Source organism: Hyperolius riggenbachi, chromosome 4, assembly GCF_040937935.1.
Source record: "Hyperolius riggenbachi isolate aHypRig1 chromosome 4, aHypRig1.pri, whole genome shotgun sequence".
Lineage (NCBI taxonomy): Eukaryota > Metazoa > Chordata > Amphibia > Anura > Hyperoliidae > Hyperolius > Hyperolius riggenbachi.
The window spans coordinates 21084102-21103408 of NC_090649.1; the positions used below are offsets into that span (position 1 = coordinate 21084102).

The window sequence follows — 19307 nt, forward strand, 5'->3', positions numbered from 1 at the left end:
TGGACTGGAACCCTCCTCCTGATTATGGAGGGTGACCCAATGTGCAGTAAATGAGATGTAATGTCCCTGCCCGTGGTTGCTGCTCCATCCATCCATGGTGAAATGTACCCTGTCACCTATTGAATGATCAAGTGACAGGGTAACATTCTCCAGCGTGTGTTGATACAGAGCAGGGACCCCGGTCTTAGATAAATAATGGCGACTTGGGATCCGCCATTCTGGTATTCCATACTCAAGTAGTTGGCGAATAGCGGACCCCTCCTCCACAATAGAGTAGGGCAGCAGCTGCTGGGCCATAGCCTGTGCCAATAGGCCATTTAGCCTACGGATTCTACGATTGGAGGGAAGTGGTGGCCTTGTTGGTCGCATTACCTCGCTGATCAAGGGCTGGGTGCTGCGAGATGATGAGAATCGTGCAATGGAGGAGGATGTGGTCTGGCCTCTGTTACCTGACTGTGTTGCAGAGGGAAACCTAGCTGGAAGAGGCGGGACAATGTCAGACGCTGGAGAAGAAAGGGAAGGCGAATGGGACTGTACAGTATTACTCTCTTTGCTTTTTCTGCCCTCTAGAGCATCTCAGGTAAGGTTATACTGCCTCTTATGGTAGTTTTTTAGGTGGGAGTGTTGTGCACCTGTTCCCACGTTTGACAATTTTTTCCCTCTGCGCATCCTGACACCGCACCCTGGAATAGTACAAATGACAATCAGAGGATCAACGGTTGAGACGGTAAATATTTCCAAATTGGTGCTTTCTTCTGTGAAGGTTTTTTTTAATGAGGTTACAGTCCCAGGCCCTCCAGTATGGGAGAGGGTGCCCTCAGATGAAGGCTCTGTCTGCGGCTGCTGCCTACTGTTTGCTACACCTACACTACCGTGTGGGCACTAGGCTGAGACACCATAATACGCTGATGCACCCTCTGCCTCCTCTGCCGATTGGATTCATCAGAACTGGCATCACAGTCAGGAGAATAATTTGAATCCAAGACCTCATCATCACTGTCTCCCTCTTCAAAACCCACCCCCTCATCATGAACACCAAAGGCAGGAACTTGTTGCGGGGAGACTTCCACCGGGTTGAAATTTTGCTCCCTTGACAGCTGCAATGGATTATTGGGTTTGCACCCTATGCTCTCATTATCACCTGCCACGACTGCATGCGTGATGTCAAGATTAGCATTCTCCTCAACATCAACCTCCAGTAAACTCTGGCCATCAGGCAGATTTATGTCTGCCTGCTGAAGAGCTTCATCCACAAGGTTGGAAAAATGGTCATCAAATAACAGTGCAGACTCCTTAGGTTCAGGAGTTTTGGGGCCAGCTTTTTTTGCAGGCATGGGTGTGCTACTCATGGTACTGCAGCTGCTAGGTGAATCGACATCAGGGGACTGGCTACTAGTGTCCCTTGTCACCCAGGCCACAATTTCATCAGCCTGTCTTTCACCAATGCGCTGTGGTGCCTTTGAAGATAAAAAGGACCGCATTAGGTTGAAGCCTCTTTTTGGTGGTTCATCACAACTGCCTGATGCTGAGTGGCCAGCACCTGCTGCAGCTGAGCCAACTCTACCTGCTGATGATGTAACCCTGCCTGCTGTGGACTGTCCCCTGGCTCGTGCAGATTGTACCTTGCCTGTATCAGACCCTCCCCTGCCTGTCACTGATTGTCCCACATTTGATTTGAAATGTCCCCTGCCTGAGGCTGGCTGATCCCTGCCTGACAAATCACCGATCAGAAATCTTCTAGCAGTACTTCCCCTGCTTATGCCACGATCACCACGTCTTCCAGACATGTTACTAAAGTTTTGGGGAGTAGTAACGCAGATAGAACTTTATTGTAGGGGATGGGCAACAGTACAATAGAAATTGTTGGAAAAAAATAAAACTAGCAAAATTAAATTAAATAGAACAATTTAAAAGTACAAAAAAAGAAAATGAGAAAAAAAAATAAAAAGGAAAATAAATCCAAATAACTTTCACTGGCTCAGTGGAAAACACAAAACTTACATACAGGGGTTATATGTGTCTGCCTGTTACTGACACTTAAAACAAGTACTTAAAGAAATAAACAGAAATATATATCACTCTCTCTGGCTGTTGATGAACACAGACAGAGCCTCTACCACTGGGTCCCTATCTGTCTAAAATAGCTGATAAACACTGAAACAAAGAAATCCCAGTCTGAATAATACCCTAAAATAGCTGATTAAACAAATACACTTCCTCACAGCCAATGACTGAAATAAAGCAAAATGCTAGAAAAGGCAAAGAAATGGTGTATAATATGAGTTCTGCAATGTGCTCTCTGACAGGCTTTATAAGTGTCTGCCTGTTACTGACACTTAAAGAGACACTGAAGCGAAAAAAAAATTATGATATTATGATTTGTATGTGTAGCACAGCTAAGAAATAAAACATTAAGATCAGATACATCAGTCTAATTGTTTCCAGTACAGGAAGAGTTAAGAAACTCCAGTTGTTATCTCTATGCAAACAAGCCATTAACTCTCCAACTAAGTTTAGTCTTGGAGAGGGCTGTTATCTGACTTTTATTATCTCAGCTGTTTTCTTTTCCTCTGCTAGAGGAGAGGTCATTAGTGCACAGACTGCTCTGAAAGACTCATTTTGAATGTTGTGTAATGTGCACATATTATAGAATGATGCAATGTTAGAAAAAACACTATATACCTGAAAATAAAAATATGAGAATATTTTCTTTGCTGCTAATCTTCTAGTAATTATTCATAGTACACAACCAATTCACTATATCATATATTTTTTTTTCGCTTCAGTGTCTCTTTAAGCACACAAATCCCTGTGTAACCAAGTTAAAAAATAAAATAAAATTAAATGAAAATAAATGAACCCAAGCAAATAAAAGAAGTACTTAAAGAAATAAACAGAAATATATATCACTGGCTGTTGATGAACACAGACAGAGCCGACCACTGGGTCTCTATCTGTCTAAAATAGCTGATAAACACAGAAACAAAAATCCCAGTCTGAATAATGCCCTAAAATAGTTAAATAAACAAATAAACTTCCTCACAGTCTATAGCAATGACTGAAATAAAGCAAAATGCTAGAAAAGGCAAAGAAATGGTGTATATGAGTTCTGCAATGTGCTCTCTCTCACTCCTTCTCCTACAGAAACAACAACCCACAAAGTGAAACTAACATGGCTGCCAGATTATATACTAGGAGGGTGGGTCAAACTACAATTGGTTGTTTAGGATGTATCTCAAAAGAAGCCTGTAATATGATTGGACAATCTCCAATACCCAGACACTTTCCTGTGTCTAGTAATTACTATTATAAACGAAATTACTTTCATTTTCAAAATTAAAATGTCTTTCTTTTTATAGCTCGGTTGAAGAGATCAGCAGCACCACGTGGATGTATTCAAGCTTCTTTTTATAGCTAACATGTAATTACAAAAGTCGCAAAATTACGAAGAAATGCGAAATTACGTTATGGTTGAACGCGAAATTACAGTATAGTTATACGCGAAATTACGTTATGAACGAAACGCGAAATTACGCGTTGAAAATTACGCTTACGGTATTATCAATTACGATTTTAATGGCAATTACGCTACCATAATTTCGCGTCGTAATAGCAAATTTCGCATGCGTAATTATATTAACGCGAAATTTCGGTAATTTCAGCTCAACCCTATCCCACTCCCTGCACAACAATCTGCTCACCAGATAGAGCCCACCTCTGAAGATAGATGGAAAATGCGCTTGGTTATAACCTCCGAATGAATTCTCCAACTCTTAATCAAAAAGCTTAGCCTCTCCTGAGGTCATTTTTATTCCAATAAAACTCTTAAATAAAACACAAAAAAGAAGATACACATAGTGTAAAACAGTTAATTCTTGCCTCTGGGCGCAAACAGAAATACACTTACGCGTCCATGGCAAGTTTCAGCATGAATACAAGTTCTCTTTCCAGTGCCCATCCGCTATGTGGTGAGGATATTGGAGTAACCGGGGCGTCCCGCTTCAAAACTTCCTCCAGCCAAATAATCCCGATAGCTCTCCGCACTCGTAACAGTGACCGGCCGGTCTACTCGCTTCCAGGTATGTGCGACACGTCAGGCGCTAAGCTCCGCCCTACGCATTTCGTCCTCACGCCGGACTCATCAGGGGCTCCAGCGCCCGACGTCCCAATACATAGGGCCTGATTCACAAAGCGGTGCAAACTTTTTCGCGGACTTTTGCGCGCACAAATTGCGCGCGCAGAAGTCTGCGATCGCGCGAATCGCGGCACTTTGCGCGAGCAAAAGTCCACGAAAAAGTTTGCACCGCTTTGTGAATCAGGCCCATAGTGTGCGCCGGCTGTTCATTGGCTGTATAGCGATACAGCAAGATGGGCACTGTTTACATTGCGCTTATCCGCTACATCCATATAAAAAACTGATTCTAAAATCGTATATAAAATTTAGAAATAATAATAATAATAATTACACTGCGCATATTCTGGGGTCCATCCAGTTCCTCCTATACCTTCAATATAAATGCTCCAACCTGGTGGTGAATCTAATAAATTGAAACCTGAGCAGATAATTTGAGGCGCTGTGTGCACCATCTAGTGTTCAAAAAAGATTGATGCAATTGTGTAAATATATTTAATTGGCCATCTCTATTAGTAGGCCTACTAATTTATAAAGTGCTATAAAAAGCTAATGAGTAGTAATAAATCCAAGCTTGTGCAAACATGCAATATAAATAGAAAAACCTGAAGTGTCAGGTGTGTTAATAGTGAATAATCATCAATGGTGTGCTAATACTATTCAGATAATACTAATTCGCTGTGCAAATTCTGGGGGTCTGTCCAATACCTCCTAATCCTTCAATGTAAGTATCACCACCTAGTGATTAATCAAGTGTATTGAAACCTGAACAATCTAATGTTCAAAAAGAAAGTATAAAGATTCCTTGCGCTCCCAAACCAGATCTCACAGATGCTCCTCTTTGATTCTCTGCACTTGTGCCGCTCAATGTGGGGGTCAACGAAATGAATTTATGTAGAAATAGAGCGCTCCATAGTGCATTTATCAAAGGGCAATATTTATTATACAAGTTAAAATGTACTCACAAACATCAAAGTCACAGTCGCTTGTCAGCGGTAAGCCAGCCGCTTAAACACCGGGTGGTGGATGGCAACGCGCTGCTGGCCACAGCGCGATCTCCGTTGTCCTGGGCTGCCGTCTCGCTTCCGGGTGGGCGTGGCTTGCCGTTAGTGTGCGTCTGACGTCATTACGCGTTTCGGCGCGCTGCGCCTTCATCAGATGACGTCAATCGCACTGCACACTAGATTTATACGCCCCCTGTGTCGTTGTTATGACTACAGGAAGCCATTGGGTGTCAAATTCAAAAAGCTTTATTGTTCAAGGTGAAAATGGCTGAACGGGGAATAGTATTCTATGCGCGGAGGAAAAAAGAGGAAACTATACACCTTTCTGCACAGCGCATTGCCATCACACCGCTCTCCTTAACTAAATACTTATCACTTTCCATTTATTTTAGGCATAACTTTCATAACCTTAGTGAATCGGTGGACTAGTTCTATATATTTCTAATACACACCTTTGAGATTATTGCTCTTCCAAAATGTTCGTTAAAATCATATTGTAGCAGATAACATACATTAATAAAAATATGTTATGCAATAAATTGTAAAAATTATAAAAATTACATATATATAAAAAAGGGGATACAAATTCATATATATACAAAGTAATGCATAAAAAATTAGAAACACTTTTTTTTTATAATATATATATATATATAGGATGACATATCCATGCTTAGATAGATGATTAACTGCACTGGGGTCCCTGACTATATCCAGGTGAACCATATCCCGGCAGATTGTTCTTATATTCATGTTTATATACCACTATCCCGATGGATTATATTTAAAAAAGGGGGGGGAGAAAAGGAAGGACCGTTGTAATGGGCTGGGGGGGGGGAATAAGGGGGGGGGGAAGACCATTGAAATGGGCAGGGGGCTTATTACATGAAGAATCACTTATTGGGGAGACTATATTTGAATATCAGAAAAAAAGAGGCGGAAATCATTTAACTTAGCCTACTATGGACTTTTCCTACTAGACAGTATACTCACCACCTCCCTCATCTAGTGAATAGTTCTGCTAAGCATATAGAAGCAGCTGTAAAAGAAGGGGAAAGTAAAAATGATCATTATCTCATCAACACCATAAGTCAAAAATCATAAATTGTTGCACATTATTAGAGATAAGTTGATATTTCCAAGCCCTCATTTAGACCATTTGGGCTTAATGTGTTCATTTTAAAAATCCAAAAAGTTACCCTCTCACAAAGCTTCCTATATCTTTCCCCTCGATGCAAATCTTTAGCTATGGATTCCAAACCCATAATTCTAAGGGAGTCAACTGAGCTTCCATGATATTCCTTAAAGTGACGTGGAACACTATGTTTTTCTAGGCCCTCTAGGATATTCCGCTTGTGCTCCCCTAGTCTCTGTCTTAGGGGTCTTGTGGTACGACCCACATATCCCTTAGGGCAATCACATGTCAATAAGTATACAACATGATCAGTTCCACAATTCACAAAGTCCTTGAGCTTAAAAACCTGTTGGTTGCCATCTGGTACTTCACAAGTTCTATGTTTAATAAATGGGCAACACCCACATCTCTTCATGTTACATCTGTAATTGCCTTTAACGGATGGAAACATACTGTGGACTTTTCCTTTTATTTTCCTAATGTTGCTGGGTGCAATAATATTTTTTATAGATTTTGCCTTCTTGAAGATGACCCCAGGGCGGTCAGGAATAATATTCTTTAGAAGAGGGTCCTGTTGCAGAATAGGCCAATTCTGTGCTATGATCTTCTTGATTTTATTAGAAGCTTCAGAAAAGGAGGTAATAATTGACAGATTGGAGTATGTATTGAGTCTTGATGGGGGCTTACTCTAACTGTTGGGTTTCACCTTGTATTCCTCTAATGATGCCTTTATATGACTGGGTTTATAACCCTTTTCAATAAATTTTGTGGATAGTAGCTCCCCTTGGCTAATATAATCTTCGTCAGAAGTGCAATTTCGCCTAAGTCGGCATAATTGGCTCCTGGGGATATTCTCTATCCACTTGGAGCTGTGGCAACTTGAGGCGTGTAAGTAGGAGTTGCCAGATGTAGGTTTGAAGTGGGTTTTGGAACATATGACCCCTTTGTTATCAGCATAGAGTTCAAGGTCTAAAAAAACAAGGCTTTCTTTAGATAAAACATGAGTAAAAGAAAGGCCAAACTCATTATTATTGCAGGAGGCTACAAACTCTGTAAAATCACTGTTGTCCCCTTCCCATATAATCAGAATATCGTCTATGAATCTAGTGTAAAACACCAGATTTTTAGAAAAACGGTTAGACGACCATATGAATTGGCTTTCCCAGTACGCCATATACAGATTGGCGAAGCTGGGTGCAAACCCCGCCCCCATTGATGTCCCGCAGATCTGTAAATATGATTTATCCATAAAACTAAAATAGTTATGAGAAAGTGCAAACTGTAGGAGCTCCAAAATAAATTGACCCTGTACGAAGGGTAGTGTCCCACTTTGTATCATAAAATGTTGTACAGCCTCTTGTCCTTTCTCGTGGGGAATGCTGGTATAAAGCGATGACACATCTAAAGAGGCCCACAAATAACCCTTTTCCCATCTATAATGCTGCAACATGTCCATCACATGCAATGAGTCACGTGTATAAGCTTGCGTCTGTAAGACCATGGGTTGTAAAAAATAATCCATATATGATGAAATATTTGCTACCAATCCCTCCATCCCTGCTACAATTGGTTGCCCTGGGGGCTGGGATGGATCCTTATGTATTTTGGGGATATGGTAGAAATATGGTATAGATGGGTGAGTTGGTACCAGAAACTTTCTTTCAAAATCATTTACTACACCATTCTGGAATGCACGATTCACTATTAATAGTAGTTCCTCTCTATAGGTTGACGTGGGATCATTGGGAGCAAACAGTATGTAGCCGTATCTGCTAGCAGTCTTGAGCCTTCATCCCGATAATTTACATAGTCCATCAGCACTATCCCACCTCCTTTATCGGCTTGTCTGATAATAATCTGTTTATTTTCAGCGAACTCCCTTAGGGCTTTCCTCTCCACTGTATTTAAATTATGTTGTATTTTTGGAGGACTCTTCTTTGCATAAGTTTTTAAACTGATCTAACACTATTTGATAATACGTGTTAATAAACTGTCCCTTCGACTGTGTGGGATAAAAAACAGATTTCGGCCTAAAGTGCGTGTGCTTTATGTCATTATCGGGTACATATTGTAACCAATCATCCTCTTCTTTATGAGAGTGATTGGTTAGTTCCATTAGTAATGTAGCGTCTTCCTCTTCCCTGACAATATTGTCGGATGGGATGGTTTCTTGGTTTATTTGGTTCAGTGGTTCCTCTTTTCTAGTTGCATAGAACCTTTTTATTGTCAATGATCTAATGAATCTGTGTAGGTCATTGTACAATAAAAATTCATTTGGCTTAACTGTAGGGGCAAAATTTAGCCCCTTATTCAATAAAGATCTTTCACTTTCCGTAAGGGCATGCAAAGACAAATTAAATATTTTTATAATGGAAGGGCCACTGGGCTTGATCTTGGACTTCTCCTTTCTTTTTTGGAAGGTTCTGCCCCCTCTGTTTCCCCTTCTTCTTCTTCTAACCCTCTCTTTCTCAGGGGCCCCTGAATCTGAGTGGGCAGAAGTTCTAAAAAATGATCCTGACCAGGGTCTCTGAGCCCTCCCTCTGGACTAATGGCCCTCAAGAGAGGCCCTATATGGGCACAATGCTCTGCAGAGTTTTGAGTTATGAGTGTCCTTGGGGGATTATCCTTAGGAGAAGAATGGATTTCCATTCTCTTTGGAATTGCCCCCTCTCTTTCCCCTCTCATTCTGTCTTTATATCTTTGGAGATAACCTGATGCGGAATTATCAGTTCTGCTGGGTGGCCTATACATGGGCGAAAATGATTGTGATCCCCTCATTCTTATGCTCTTGTTTTGGCTCTTAGGTGGCTTATTTTGGCTCTTAGGTGCATAATTTATATCACGTTTAGCATGATTAGTGGATCTATTAGTGGCTTCTAATCGATCAGAGGTAAAGTTATATTTATATGGTCGCTTCCGCGTTCTATTCCCAAAGGTAGGTACTATCCTTGGGGACCCTATATTTGGGCCATCTCTGGTATCTCTAGTTTTGGGCATATGTGGTCTAAATTGTTTATTATTATTATTGTTTATTCTTGTAGGTTTTACACTTATGGGCCCAGGGATAAAGTGCTTGTTTTTGGCTGCTGTGGACATAAGTGGGGGCAAGTTGGGTGAGAGGATTATTTTTTCTTTATTGTTCCATTTAAAAATGTTACCTAGGGCATAATCTGTTTTGTCTCTTTCAAACTTTTTCAATGTTTTATTTATAAGATCCGTTTCTATAGTGGTGGTGGCTGTATCTATTTTATTTTTCCATTCAGTGAATTCTTTCACAGTACTATATTTGCTCAAATCTATTTCTATCTCAGGAATAACTTTTCGTACCCTGGATAGATTTCGCTCATGTTGGACTACTACTATCTTCATCCATTTCTCAGTACATTCGATGGCGGCTTCCTTCCAGATCAGATGTAAATCTGGATCCAGGAAGTCACGGTCTTTTTGGTTCCTCATTCCCCTAGGGGCAATTTGTGCTGAGATGTATTCAGACATGAATGAGGAATTGATCCACTGTGTACTCTCGTACTTCCGGGCGTCCTCTAGCTCCCTGAAAAGGGATATCATCTCAGTCAAATCAACAGTAGGATTAGAATGGTCTATGTTGTTAGTAGTGGATAAAGGATTTTGAGTTGGATTAACTGACATTCTGTCAACAATCAGTTTCATATTGTCATGTATTTCAGCTTTCAATTTTTCCTATTTGGTGCTGAACATATTACCAGACTTAGCAGTGGACATCATGATGTTGTTCTGTTTCTCTAGTGGTGCTGCAAAAGGGTGCTGTCCCGACCTCAGCATACAAAAGTTCTCCAGAAGAAAGTATAAAGATTCCTTGCGCTCCCAAACCAGATCTCACAGATGCTCCTCTTTGATTCTCTGCACTTGTGCCGCTCAATGTGGGGGTCAACGAAATGAATCTATGTAGAAATAGAATGAGATTGGACCCTCTCCACTTCTTTATATAAAGAAGTGGAGAGGGTCTAATCTCACTAAGGAGATATCAAAGGCAGAAGGCAAATGGATCTATAATTTAAAAACTTTAAATCCGGACGGATTGAATATTGAATTTGATCTCAACTGCCATATATGTAACGATTGAATTAGAATTAATTGGCATCAATCAATTGGAGCAGTACTGCACGGCAGGAATTCTATTATACTACAGTATCAGCACAATATTGCACTTTTTTTGCGCAGTTTTAGCACACTTTGATGGTTATTCACCATTTTACCACCTGATTCTTCAGGTTTTTCTATTTTTGCACTAGTTCGGAATTATCACAATTCATGAGCACTTTATAGCACTTTACAAACTGTAGGATGCACGTGTAGGCTCATTTATTATAGATGGCCAATTAAACACACTTACCCAATTGCATCAATTCTTTTTGAACATTAGATGGTGCACACAGCGCCTCTCATTATTGTTCAGGTTTCAATACACTTGATTAATCACTAGGTGGTGATACTTACATTGAAGGATTAGGAGGTATTGGACAGACCCCCAGAATTTGCACAGCGAATTAGTATTATCTGAATAGTATTAGCACACCATTGATGATTATTCACTATTAACACACCTGACACTTCAGGTTTTTCTATTTATATTGCATGTTTGCACAAGCTTGGATTTATTACTACTCATTAGCTTTTTATAGCACTGTATAAAATTAGTAGGCCTACTAATAGAGATGGCCAATTAAATATATTTACACAATTGCATCAATCTTTTTTGAACACTAGATGGTGTACACAGTGCCTCAAATTATCTGCTCAGGTTTCAATTTATTAGATTCACCACCAGGTGGGAGCATTTATATTGAAGGTATAGGAGGAACTGGATGGACCCCAAAATATGCGCAGTGTAATTATTATTATTATTATTTCTAAATTTTATATACGATTTTAGAATCTATTTTTTAATGGATGTAGCGGATAAGCGCAATGTAAACAGTGCCCATCTTGCTGTATCGCTATACAGCCAATGAACAGCCGGCGCACACTATGTATTGGGACGTCGGGCGCTGGGGGGTGGAGCCCCTGATGAGTCCGGCGTGAGGACGAAATGCGTAGGGCGGAGCTTAGCGCCTGACGTGTCGCACATACCTGGAAGCGAGTAGACCGGCCGGTCACTGTTACGAGTGCGGAGAGCTATCGGGATTATTTGGCTGGAGGAAGTTTTGAAGCGGGACGCCGCGGTTACTCCAATATCCTCACCACATAGCGGATGGGCACTGAAAAGAGAACTTGTATTCATGCTGAAACTTGCCCTGGACGCGTAAGTGTATTTCTGTTTGCGCCCAGAGGCAAGAATTAACTGTTTTACACTATGTGTATCTTCTTTTTTGTGTTTTATTTAAGAGTTTTATTGGAATAAAAATGACCTTAGGAGAGGCTAAGCTTTTTGATTAAGAGTTGGAGAATTCATTCGGAGGTTATAACCAAGCGCATTTTCCACCTATCTTCAGAGGTGGGCTCTATCTGGTGAGCAGATTGTTGTGCAGGGAGTGGGAGCATCACTGCATGGATTGAAATCACTGTTGCACGTGGAGGAATGTAGCTGAATAAGTTTAAACATATGTGAACAATATTACCCTATGTTGAGTTACTCTTCACAGGATCTAACAGTACCTGGATGTGGAATTAATTACTGCCCAAACTCCACCTGAAATTTGGGGTGGTTTCTATCTGGTGAGCATATAGAAAGAGGGGGTGCGGGACTGCAATTAAACAGGCAATAGCCCTCACAGACCACATAAGCACGTGTTTGGTGGTGTGTTGCATACAAATCTAATTTGAACGGTATCACCCTATGTGGAGCTTTTTGTGCATATTTTTCAGGAGTGGGAAATACAGCAGTGTTATTGATCATTGAACTTCCTACAGCAACTCCAAGTGTGGATATGACTCCTTTGGCGACACTCTGAGGATTCTTGTGAGACAAACTGTAGTTTTAATTTTTGAGGACTTTTTGTAAGCATTTTATAGCTGTTTGTAGCACCATTGTACTGAACAGTTCTCTGGAGAGCGCAGCAGTAATATTGAACATTACTTTAAATCATTGGAAATCCTGCCGCGATCCCAGACACTGTTGACAGATCGATAGAAAATAGAATCTTGTGGACTGTGGCGCAATTATTTAGATATTACATAATCTTTTGTATTAACGCTTACATTGATATAAGTGCACTTACACCAAAATTGCTCTGTTAGTTGTTACATAAAGTTCAAAATAATGTTTACGCTGCTACACATTTTATTGAAGGTTGATTGCACTCCTCATGTGAAATAGAGTTATCTATGTTTGAGGAAGCGCTCCTATCTGCCGCATTCCAGATTATCATGCTCTATAACAGGCATGGGCAAACTTGGCCCTCCAGCTGTTGTGGAACTACAAGTCCCACAATGCATTGCAGGAGTCTGACAGCCACAGTCATGACTCATAAAGGCAAATGCATTGTGGGACTTGTAGTTCCCTAACAGCTGGAGGGCCAAGTTTGCCCATGCCTGCTCTATAACATAAATAGTAATTTATGTTACATTGACTGTATTCAATCCTCTTAGTAATACTAATGGGCCCATATGCAATTCACTTTTTCTCCTTAGTTTTCTCCAAATTTAAATTTCCACACCTTGTCATAAAATCCATTTTAAGCTACCAGCAAGCAAGAAAATACTCAAAATAATTTTGATTGTACTTTTTCTTTACTTGTTGGTACTTTTTCGATTACAAAATGCTGAAAAGTTATTTTAAAAAGAATTTGAAAAATTATCTCCTAGGAGAAAACTCAAGTGAAAAAGTTAATTGCATATGGTCCATTGTATTGAAACAATAAAAAAATGGCATTTATCAAAAAAATAAAAACAAGCCACATACAAGTGGATGTAATGAATATTTGTTATATGCTTGTGGTGATTTTATTACTTGTTAACTCATCTTCTTTAAAATCAATGTGAAAAAATGTTATTATGTTATTGGCATTTCCAATTTTGATGTTTGCTATTTGTAAGATTGTAAAAAGAGAAGAAGATGGTATATAAGAAGTATATGGAAACATAAACAAAGCTAAACATCAATATCATTTACATTCTTTTTTTTTTTTTTTTTGAGTGGTCCTATTTTACTTTTTGGCTTTTAAATCGTTGTTATTTACACTGTGAAAATATATGTAAATAAAAGCCATGACTTAATTGGATAACCGGCAGATAGTTGTGTTAACGCAAACACACAAACATATATGAAGGAGATTGCAATGTGTTGGTATAGGTTAACTTGCACGCTTTAACTGCATTGTTTAAAGGAATACTATAGGAGGGTTGGGGTAAAATGATTTCAACTTACCCAGGGCTTCTAATGGTCCCCTGCAGACATCCTGTGCCCGCGCAGCCACTCACCGATGCTCTGGCCCCGCCTCCGGTTCACATCTGGAATTTCAGACTTTAAAGTCTGAAAACCACTGCGCCTGCGTGGCCGTGTCCTCGATCCTGCTGATGTTAACAGAAGCGTACTGCACAGGCAAAGACCATACTGGGCTTGTGCTATACACTCCTAGTGACGTCAGTGAGAGCAAGGACACGGCAACGCAGGCGCAGTGGTTTTCAGACTTTAAAGTCTGAAATTCCAGAAGTGAACCGGAGGCGGGGCCAGAGCTTCGGTGAGTGGCTGTGCGGGCACAGGATGTCTGCGGGGGACCATTAGAAGCCGTGGGTAAGTTGAAATCATTTTACCCCAACCCCCCTACAGTATTCCTTTAATTGTTTTCATTCTCACCTTTATGACTTAATCATGGCACCATTGTTTTAAATATTATTTTCAGTAATTTGTAAAAGAAAATTTTATGGTTAATCCATTGAATGTGTTAATGTTAACACTAGTTTTAAAGTTTTGAAAATAATTTTGTGGTCCCTAATAGAAAGACAGGACTGTTTTGATTTGTTGCATGATTGACATAACGTAGTAATGGGAACATACAATGCACCAAATGTTTACTTAAAGCGTATCAGAAAAGTGTGTAATTGTTTTGTTATGAATGTTTATTAAGTGAAACCCATGTGGCTAGGCCACCGGAAGCATTTTAGAGCAATTCCTTCCAGCATTTATCATCTCTGGTCTTCATTCCACAAAAATTGCCCTACGAGCCCGTCTCATGTCTTCTATCACACTTAACAGTACTCAATCTTGTGACACATGTCCTGCCACCCTCCGGGTTTAAGGCTGGTACACACGGATTACAAGTTTCACTGCAACCGTGTGAAACGCGCGTGTTGCGTTGAAAGGTCGCCCGTGTGTGTAACGGCCTTGCCCCGAACCGTCGCTAGTCCATCGCTAGTCTCACCTTTTGCCCGGCTATTGACTTGGGGAATTGCATGCAACAGCTGTCGTTGGAACTCCTAGCATTATGTATGCGGACTACCGACAGCTACCTCCATACAAATGTATGGCGGTTCCGGCGGGGGGAGGAACCTTTGGCGACAGCGTATGCAAAATCACAGTCCCTCTTTGCGCCGTGTGCACAATTGTACCACAGAGAGAGTTGGCGACGAAGGTTCACCCTTTTTTTATTTAATTTTTTTTGCTCATGCCATGAGCTGTTGATCGTGTGTATGAGCACAATATGGTGTTTCTCCAACTGTTTTTTGCCAGCGTGTCTCAACTGCATTAAACCAATGACGTTGACTTTAACGCAATGCTGCACTTTTAAAATACCATGCAATTTGTAAATACTAATTATTCCTGAGAATATAAGTAACTTTGATGCATGATGCACAGCACCTGCTCGTTAACCCGAAAATAATATGCCGCGTCATGGTTATTTCATGCATCATATCGCATGTACTTTCATATTCTCCTGGAAGAGAGTGTAATGCGAAAATATATCTCGCTTCAGACCTCAGAGTGAGCAGTGGCATGTGTACCCCTGGTAAACCAACACTTTTCCCCGCGACTAAACGGTGTTCAATTAACCACCTAAAAACAACCGTGCAGCGGGGATCTCTTCTGCATTGAGAAAGGGATAACCGCCGCAGCCCTGCTTCACGCGTCTATCAGACACGTATCTCCGCCCGCCCCTCTGTCTTCCTTCAGTGAGAGGGGCGGGGGAGAGGCGGCGATGCACGGCTGATAGACATGCTGTGAGGCATGGCTGCGTGCGTCAGCCCTGCCTCCAGTAGGCGTTTCACATTAACGGTTTTGTGCGTATCATATCTGGATCATATTTAGTGCAAACGCAACAGGTGTACATGGATTGAATGTTAAACTATGGATCCATGCACATGCGTCCGTTGGTATGGATATGTTCCATACGTTCAGGCGCTCTGAACCAAGAATTGCTGCAAGGCCTATTTTCCATGACCGATATGCCTAGCAGACCGGATCCGGAAAAAAAGTAGTGCAGCATTGGGGACAGTTCCAAAAAGGGGATACAAGAATGGGCGACGCAATCATTAGCGACGAGAGGGTGAGGGGAGTGGGCATCAGTCGGGCGGGTGGGCTAGGGAGGCTTAAGATACGTACCTGATGGAGTGCAGCAGCCGGCGGTCGAGGCTTCCGTCTGCTTCAGGGTCATGTGACTACAAGACGTGTCGTGTGACTAGGTCACATGACACGGTGTGTAAACACAGTAGGAAGAAGAGGACCCTGTACAGCAGGCTTCGGAAACGATCAGGTACGTATTTGCTGAATGAAAACTGATCTGATCAATGATTGGTCACATCCATTTTTACTATGTGAATGGGTACTCAGTGTGCCCTCCGGATCCATTGATGTAGACCCCGGATCTGGATTGGCACAAAACACTAATGTGAACCGGGCCTTAATTTATAAATAAACTAATTTAGTTGAAGTAAACATGTTAATATAAAACTGTATGTCGAAGAAAAGGACACCTTTTCTTCGACATACAGTTTTATATTAACATGTTCTTCAAAAATATTATTCCTTATAACATAGTAACGCATAGCGTTACTATGTTATAAGGAATAATATTTTTGAAGCATATATGACGTCCTGACAATGCAATATTAAAATATTCAGACATAACAAATTGGTTTAATTTCGCACATTTTTACAATGTAATGTCCATGACAGCAGATTATGTGTAATTTTTTTTGCATTTTTTCTCAGTATAAACAGAATTATTTTATTTGTAAATGTTTGCACATATTTTCTATTACCAATATTTAGCAATAGTTTTTTGACAGATAAATTTCAAAGTTATTATGTTGAGTAGTTATCCTGTAAGGGCCCTTTTACACTTAATCAGTTGGTATGCGTTAGTGTGCGTTAGTACGCGTTGGTACGCGTTAGTATGCGTTTTTTCCATAGCAGTGTATTGGGAAGAAGATTTCAGTTAACACGCGTTAAGTGTGAAAGGTGCCATAGGAAACCATGGGACTTACTTTGAAAATCAGTTTTCTTTCCGTTTTAACTGAGCGCAACTGATTAAGTGTAAAAGCGTCCTAACTGTTTTATTATACATATGATGTTGGATTTGCAAAGCAACATCTACACGATATGATTATTTGTACGATTCGATAACGATCTTATTTACGATCCTTAGAATCTATTGAAATCGTTTTGAGATTGTTTTGCATTGGCAAATAAAATAACAATTGAACATATTTGATTTAATTGGGTCTTAAATTCAATCGTTATCAAATCGTAAAAAGAGTCGTATCGTGTTGATTATGCTTAAACGCAACCACAGTTAATGTATAAGAACTTTTTAGAAGACAATTGTCAACAAGTGCAGGATGTTTTATGACCTATGACAACTATTTTACATAATCCTTTTATATAGGCACAAAACTTTAATAATGTTGTGTTAATAAATACTTAGAAACATATACTGTTTGTGGATAATTTTTTTATTAGTCGACTGTTAATAAAAAAAAAAATTCAAAAAAAAAAATTACTGTATTCATTTTTATTTTTAAATATTTGTAAATATTGTTAGACAACTAAACAATCATACAAACTTATAAAAACATAGCACATGTTTTAATTTGCATGGTGTGGTTGAAAAAAGGTTTCCAGTGTTATTTTATGTTTGTCAGTCTGTAACCCGAGTTCACTAAGATTAGAGGAATGAAATAGAACAATGTTGTAAAAAATAATAGTGTACCTGCAGCGTTGCATACGACGCATAAAAGGGTAGACGACAATAAGGGGGTATTGGGCACAGTGGCGGGGAGGGGGGTAGGCCTCTTGACCTGGGTCCCCCATCAGCGCTCCCCTTGTAGCTCATGTTTAGCAGAAGATGCAGCTATTTGTAAGAGTCAGCACGGGAGGATGACTCACCTCTTGCACGTTGCAGTGTGCTTCCCACTGTCGTAAATTTTCAGCAACGCCGCTCACTGTATTGTAAGTGGACGGAATTGCAACAAGTGACGTTTGTGGAATGCATGATGGAATGTGAAAGAGCTGAGTCATCCACGCCCACTGCCTCATACTTATAGCGTTGGCTTCTGCTGAACTAGAGGTAGAAGGGGAGCGCAGATGGGGGAGCCAAGTCCCCGCCACTGTGCACAATACACCCTTCCTGCCCGCTACCACCTCCAGCTTGGTGGACCGTCCCTGTTGTCAGGGCGCTAATTATTCTTGCTTGGACCATCCCCTTCTTCTTGCTTGGTCGGGCCCTGGGGGAGGACGTTACTTCTTCTTGGTTGAGGAACTTAGATAGAGATAGATAGATATAGATTTTTAAATAAGCTGTGGCACCAATATAATTGTGCAATGAAATGCAGTGCATAGTAGAATCGGTTACACATTGGAATTACAGTTGAAGAATCACCAAACATTCCTGATGTTAAGTGCGTGAGCACAAATCGATTAACGCTCCTCAACGCAGGCACCGCTTATCTTACGCTCCTTTCACAGCTGTTGTCCACCCGCTGGTATGGAGCGCGTAATCGATACTGCTGATGATTGGATATTATCAATCGAGCCCTCAGGAGCTCCATTAATATGGAAGAATCGTGCCATGTATGCCCACCAAAACAGTATATTCGGTGCAGGATTGAGTTCTGCCTCCTCTACTCCTCCTTGCCTCTCTCTTTACGAATACTGCCAGCCGTGGGACACCTGTGTTGTACCCGCAGACATTTGTCACGGCAGGCAAGACTGCCATTTCTTCCTCATGAGAAATGAATTGCAGAATAAATGTCTGCAAACTAACAGATGTGATTCTGTATTGTAATGAATGAATGTGGAGAGAACTCACGTGTCACCCGGCTGGCAGTGTTGTATAAGGGATAGACAGATTGAGGAGAGGAATGAGTGCGTATAATGTTCAATGTAAACCCATCTGCATTGTTAAAGCGGATCCGAGATGAGAAACTAAATATAACAAGTAACCAATCTCTCTCTCTCTCTCTCTCTCTCTCTCTCTCTCTCGTTTACAACAACAACAACAAATAACATTTGTAAAGCGCTTTTCTCCCGTGGGACTCAAAGCGCATAAGCATGGCTCCGACCATCGTGGTACAGAGGAAGAATTTTATAAATCTGGAAATGCCAGGCTAAACAGGTGGCTTTTCAGTCTGGATTTGAATAGCTCCAGGGATGGTGCTGTCTTTACTGGGTGTGGTAGGGAGTTCCAAAGAGTAGGGGCAGCATGACAGAAGGCTCTGTCTCCAGATTTTTTGAGGTGCACTCTGGGAGTGACCAAGTTTATAGAACTTGCTGATCTGAGGTTGTGAGAGGTGTGGTGCAGCTTCAGCAAGTCCTTCATGTATCCAGGGCCCAGATTGTGCAGGGATTTGAATGTCAGCAGTCCAATCTTGAAGAGTATTCTCCATTCTACTGGTAGCCAGTGCAGTGAGCGAAGGATCGGTGTAATGTGACAGTGGCGAGGCTGGTTTGTTAGCAATCTGGCAGCAGCATTCTGCACTAATTGTAGGCGACGCAGGTCCTTTTTGGGGAGGCCAGCATAAAGGGCATTGCAGTAGTCCAGCCGTGATGTGATGAAGGCGTGGACCAGGGTTGGAAAATCCTCTGGGGGAATCAGATGTTTAATCTTTGCAATGTTCTTCA

General features: G+C 40.9%; 1 protein-coding gene across 1 annotated transcript in view; it reads right to left on the reverse strand.

Annotated features, from left to right (window-relative positions):
• Positions 1-863: 863 nt before the first annotated feature.
• LOC137504568 (vomeronasal type-2 receptor 26-like) overlaps positions 864-19307 on the reverse strand; it is an 87424-nt gene continuing 68980 nt past the window's right edge. The window contains exons 6-8 of the mRNA XM_068233149.1: positions 15789-15844; positions 9599-9821; positions 864-1457 (exon numbers count right to left, since the gene is read on the reverse strand). Of these exons, the coding sequence (XP_068089250.1) occupies positions 864-1457; positions 9599-9821; positions 15789-15844 (873 nt within the window). The remainder of the gene's footprint in view (positions 1458-9598; positions 9822-15788; positions 15845-19307) is intronic.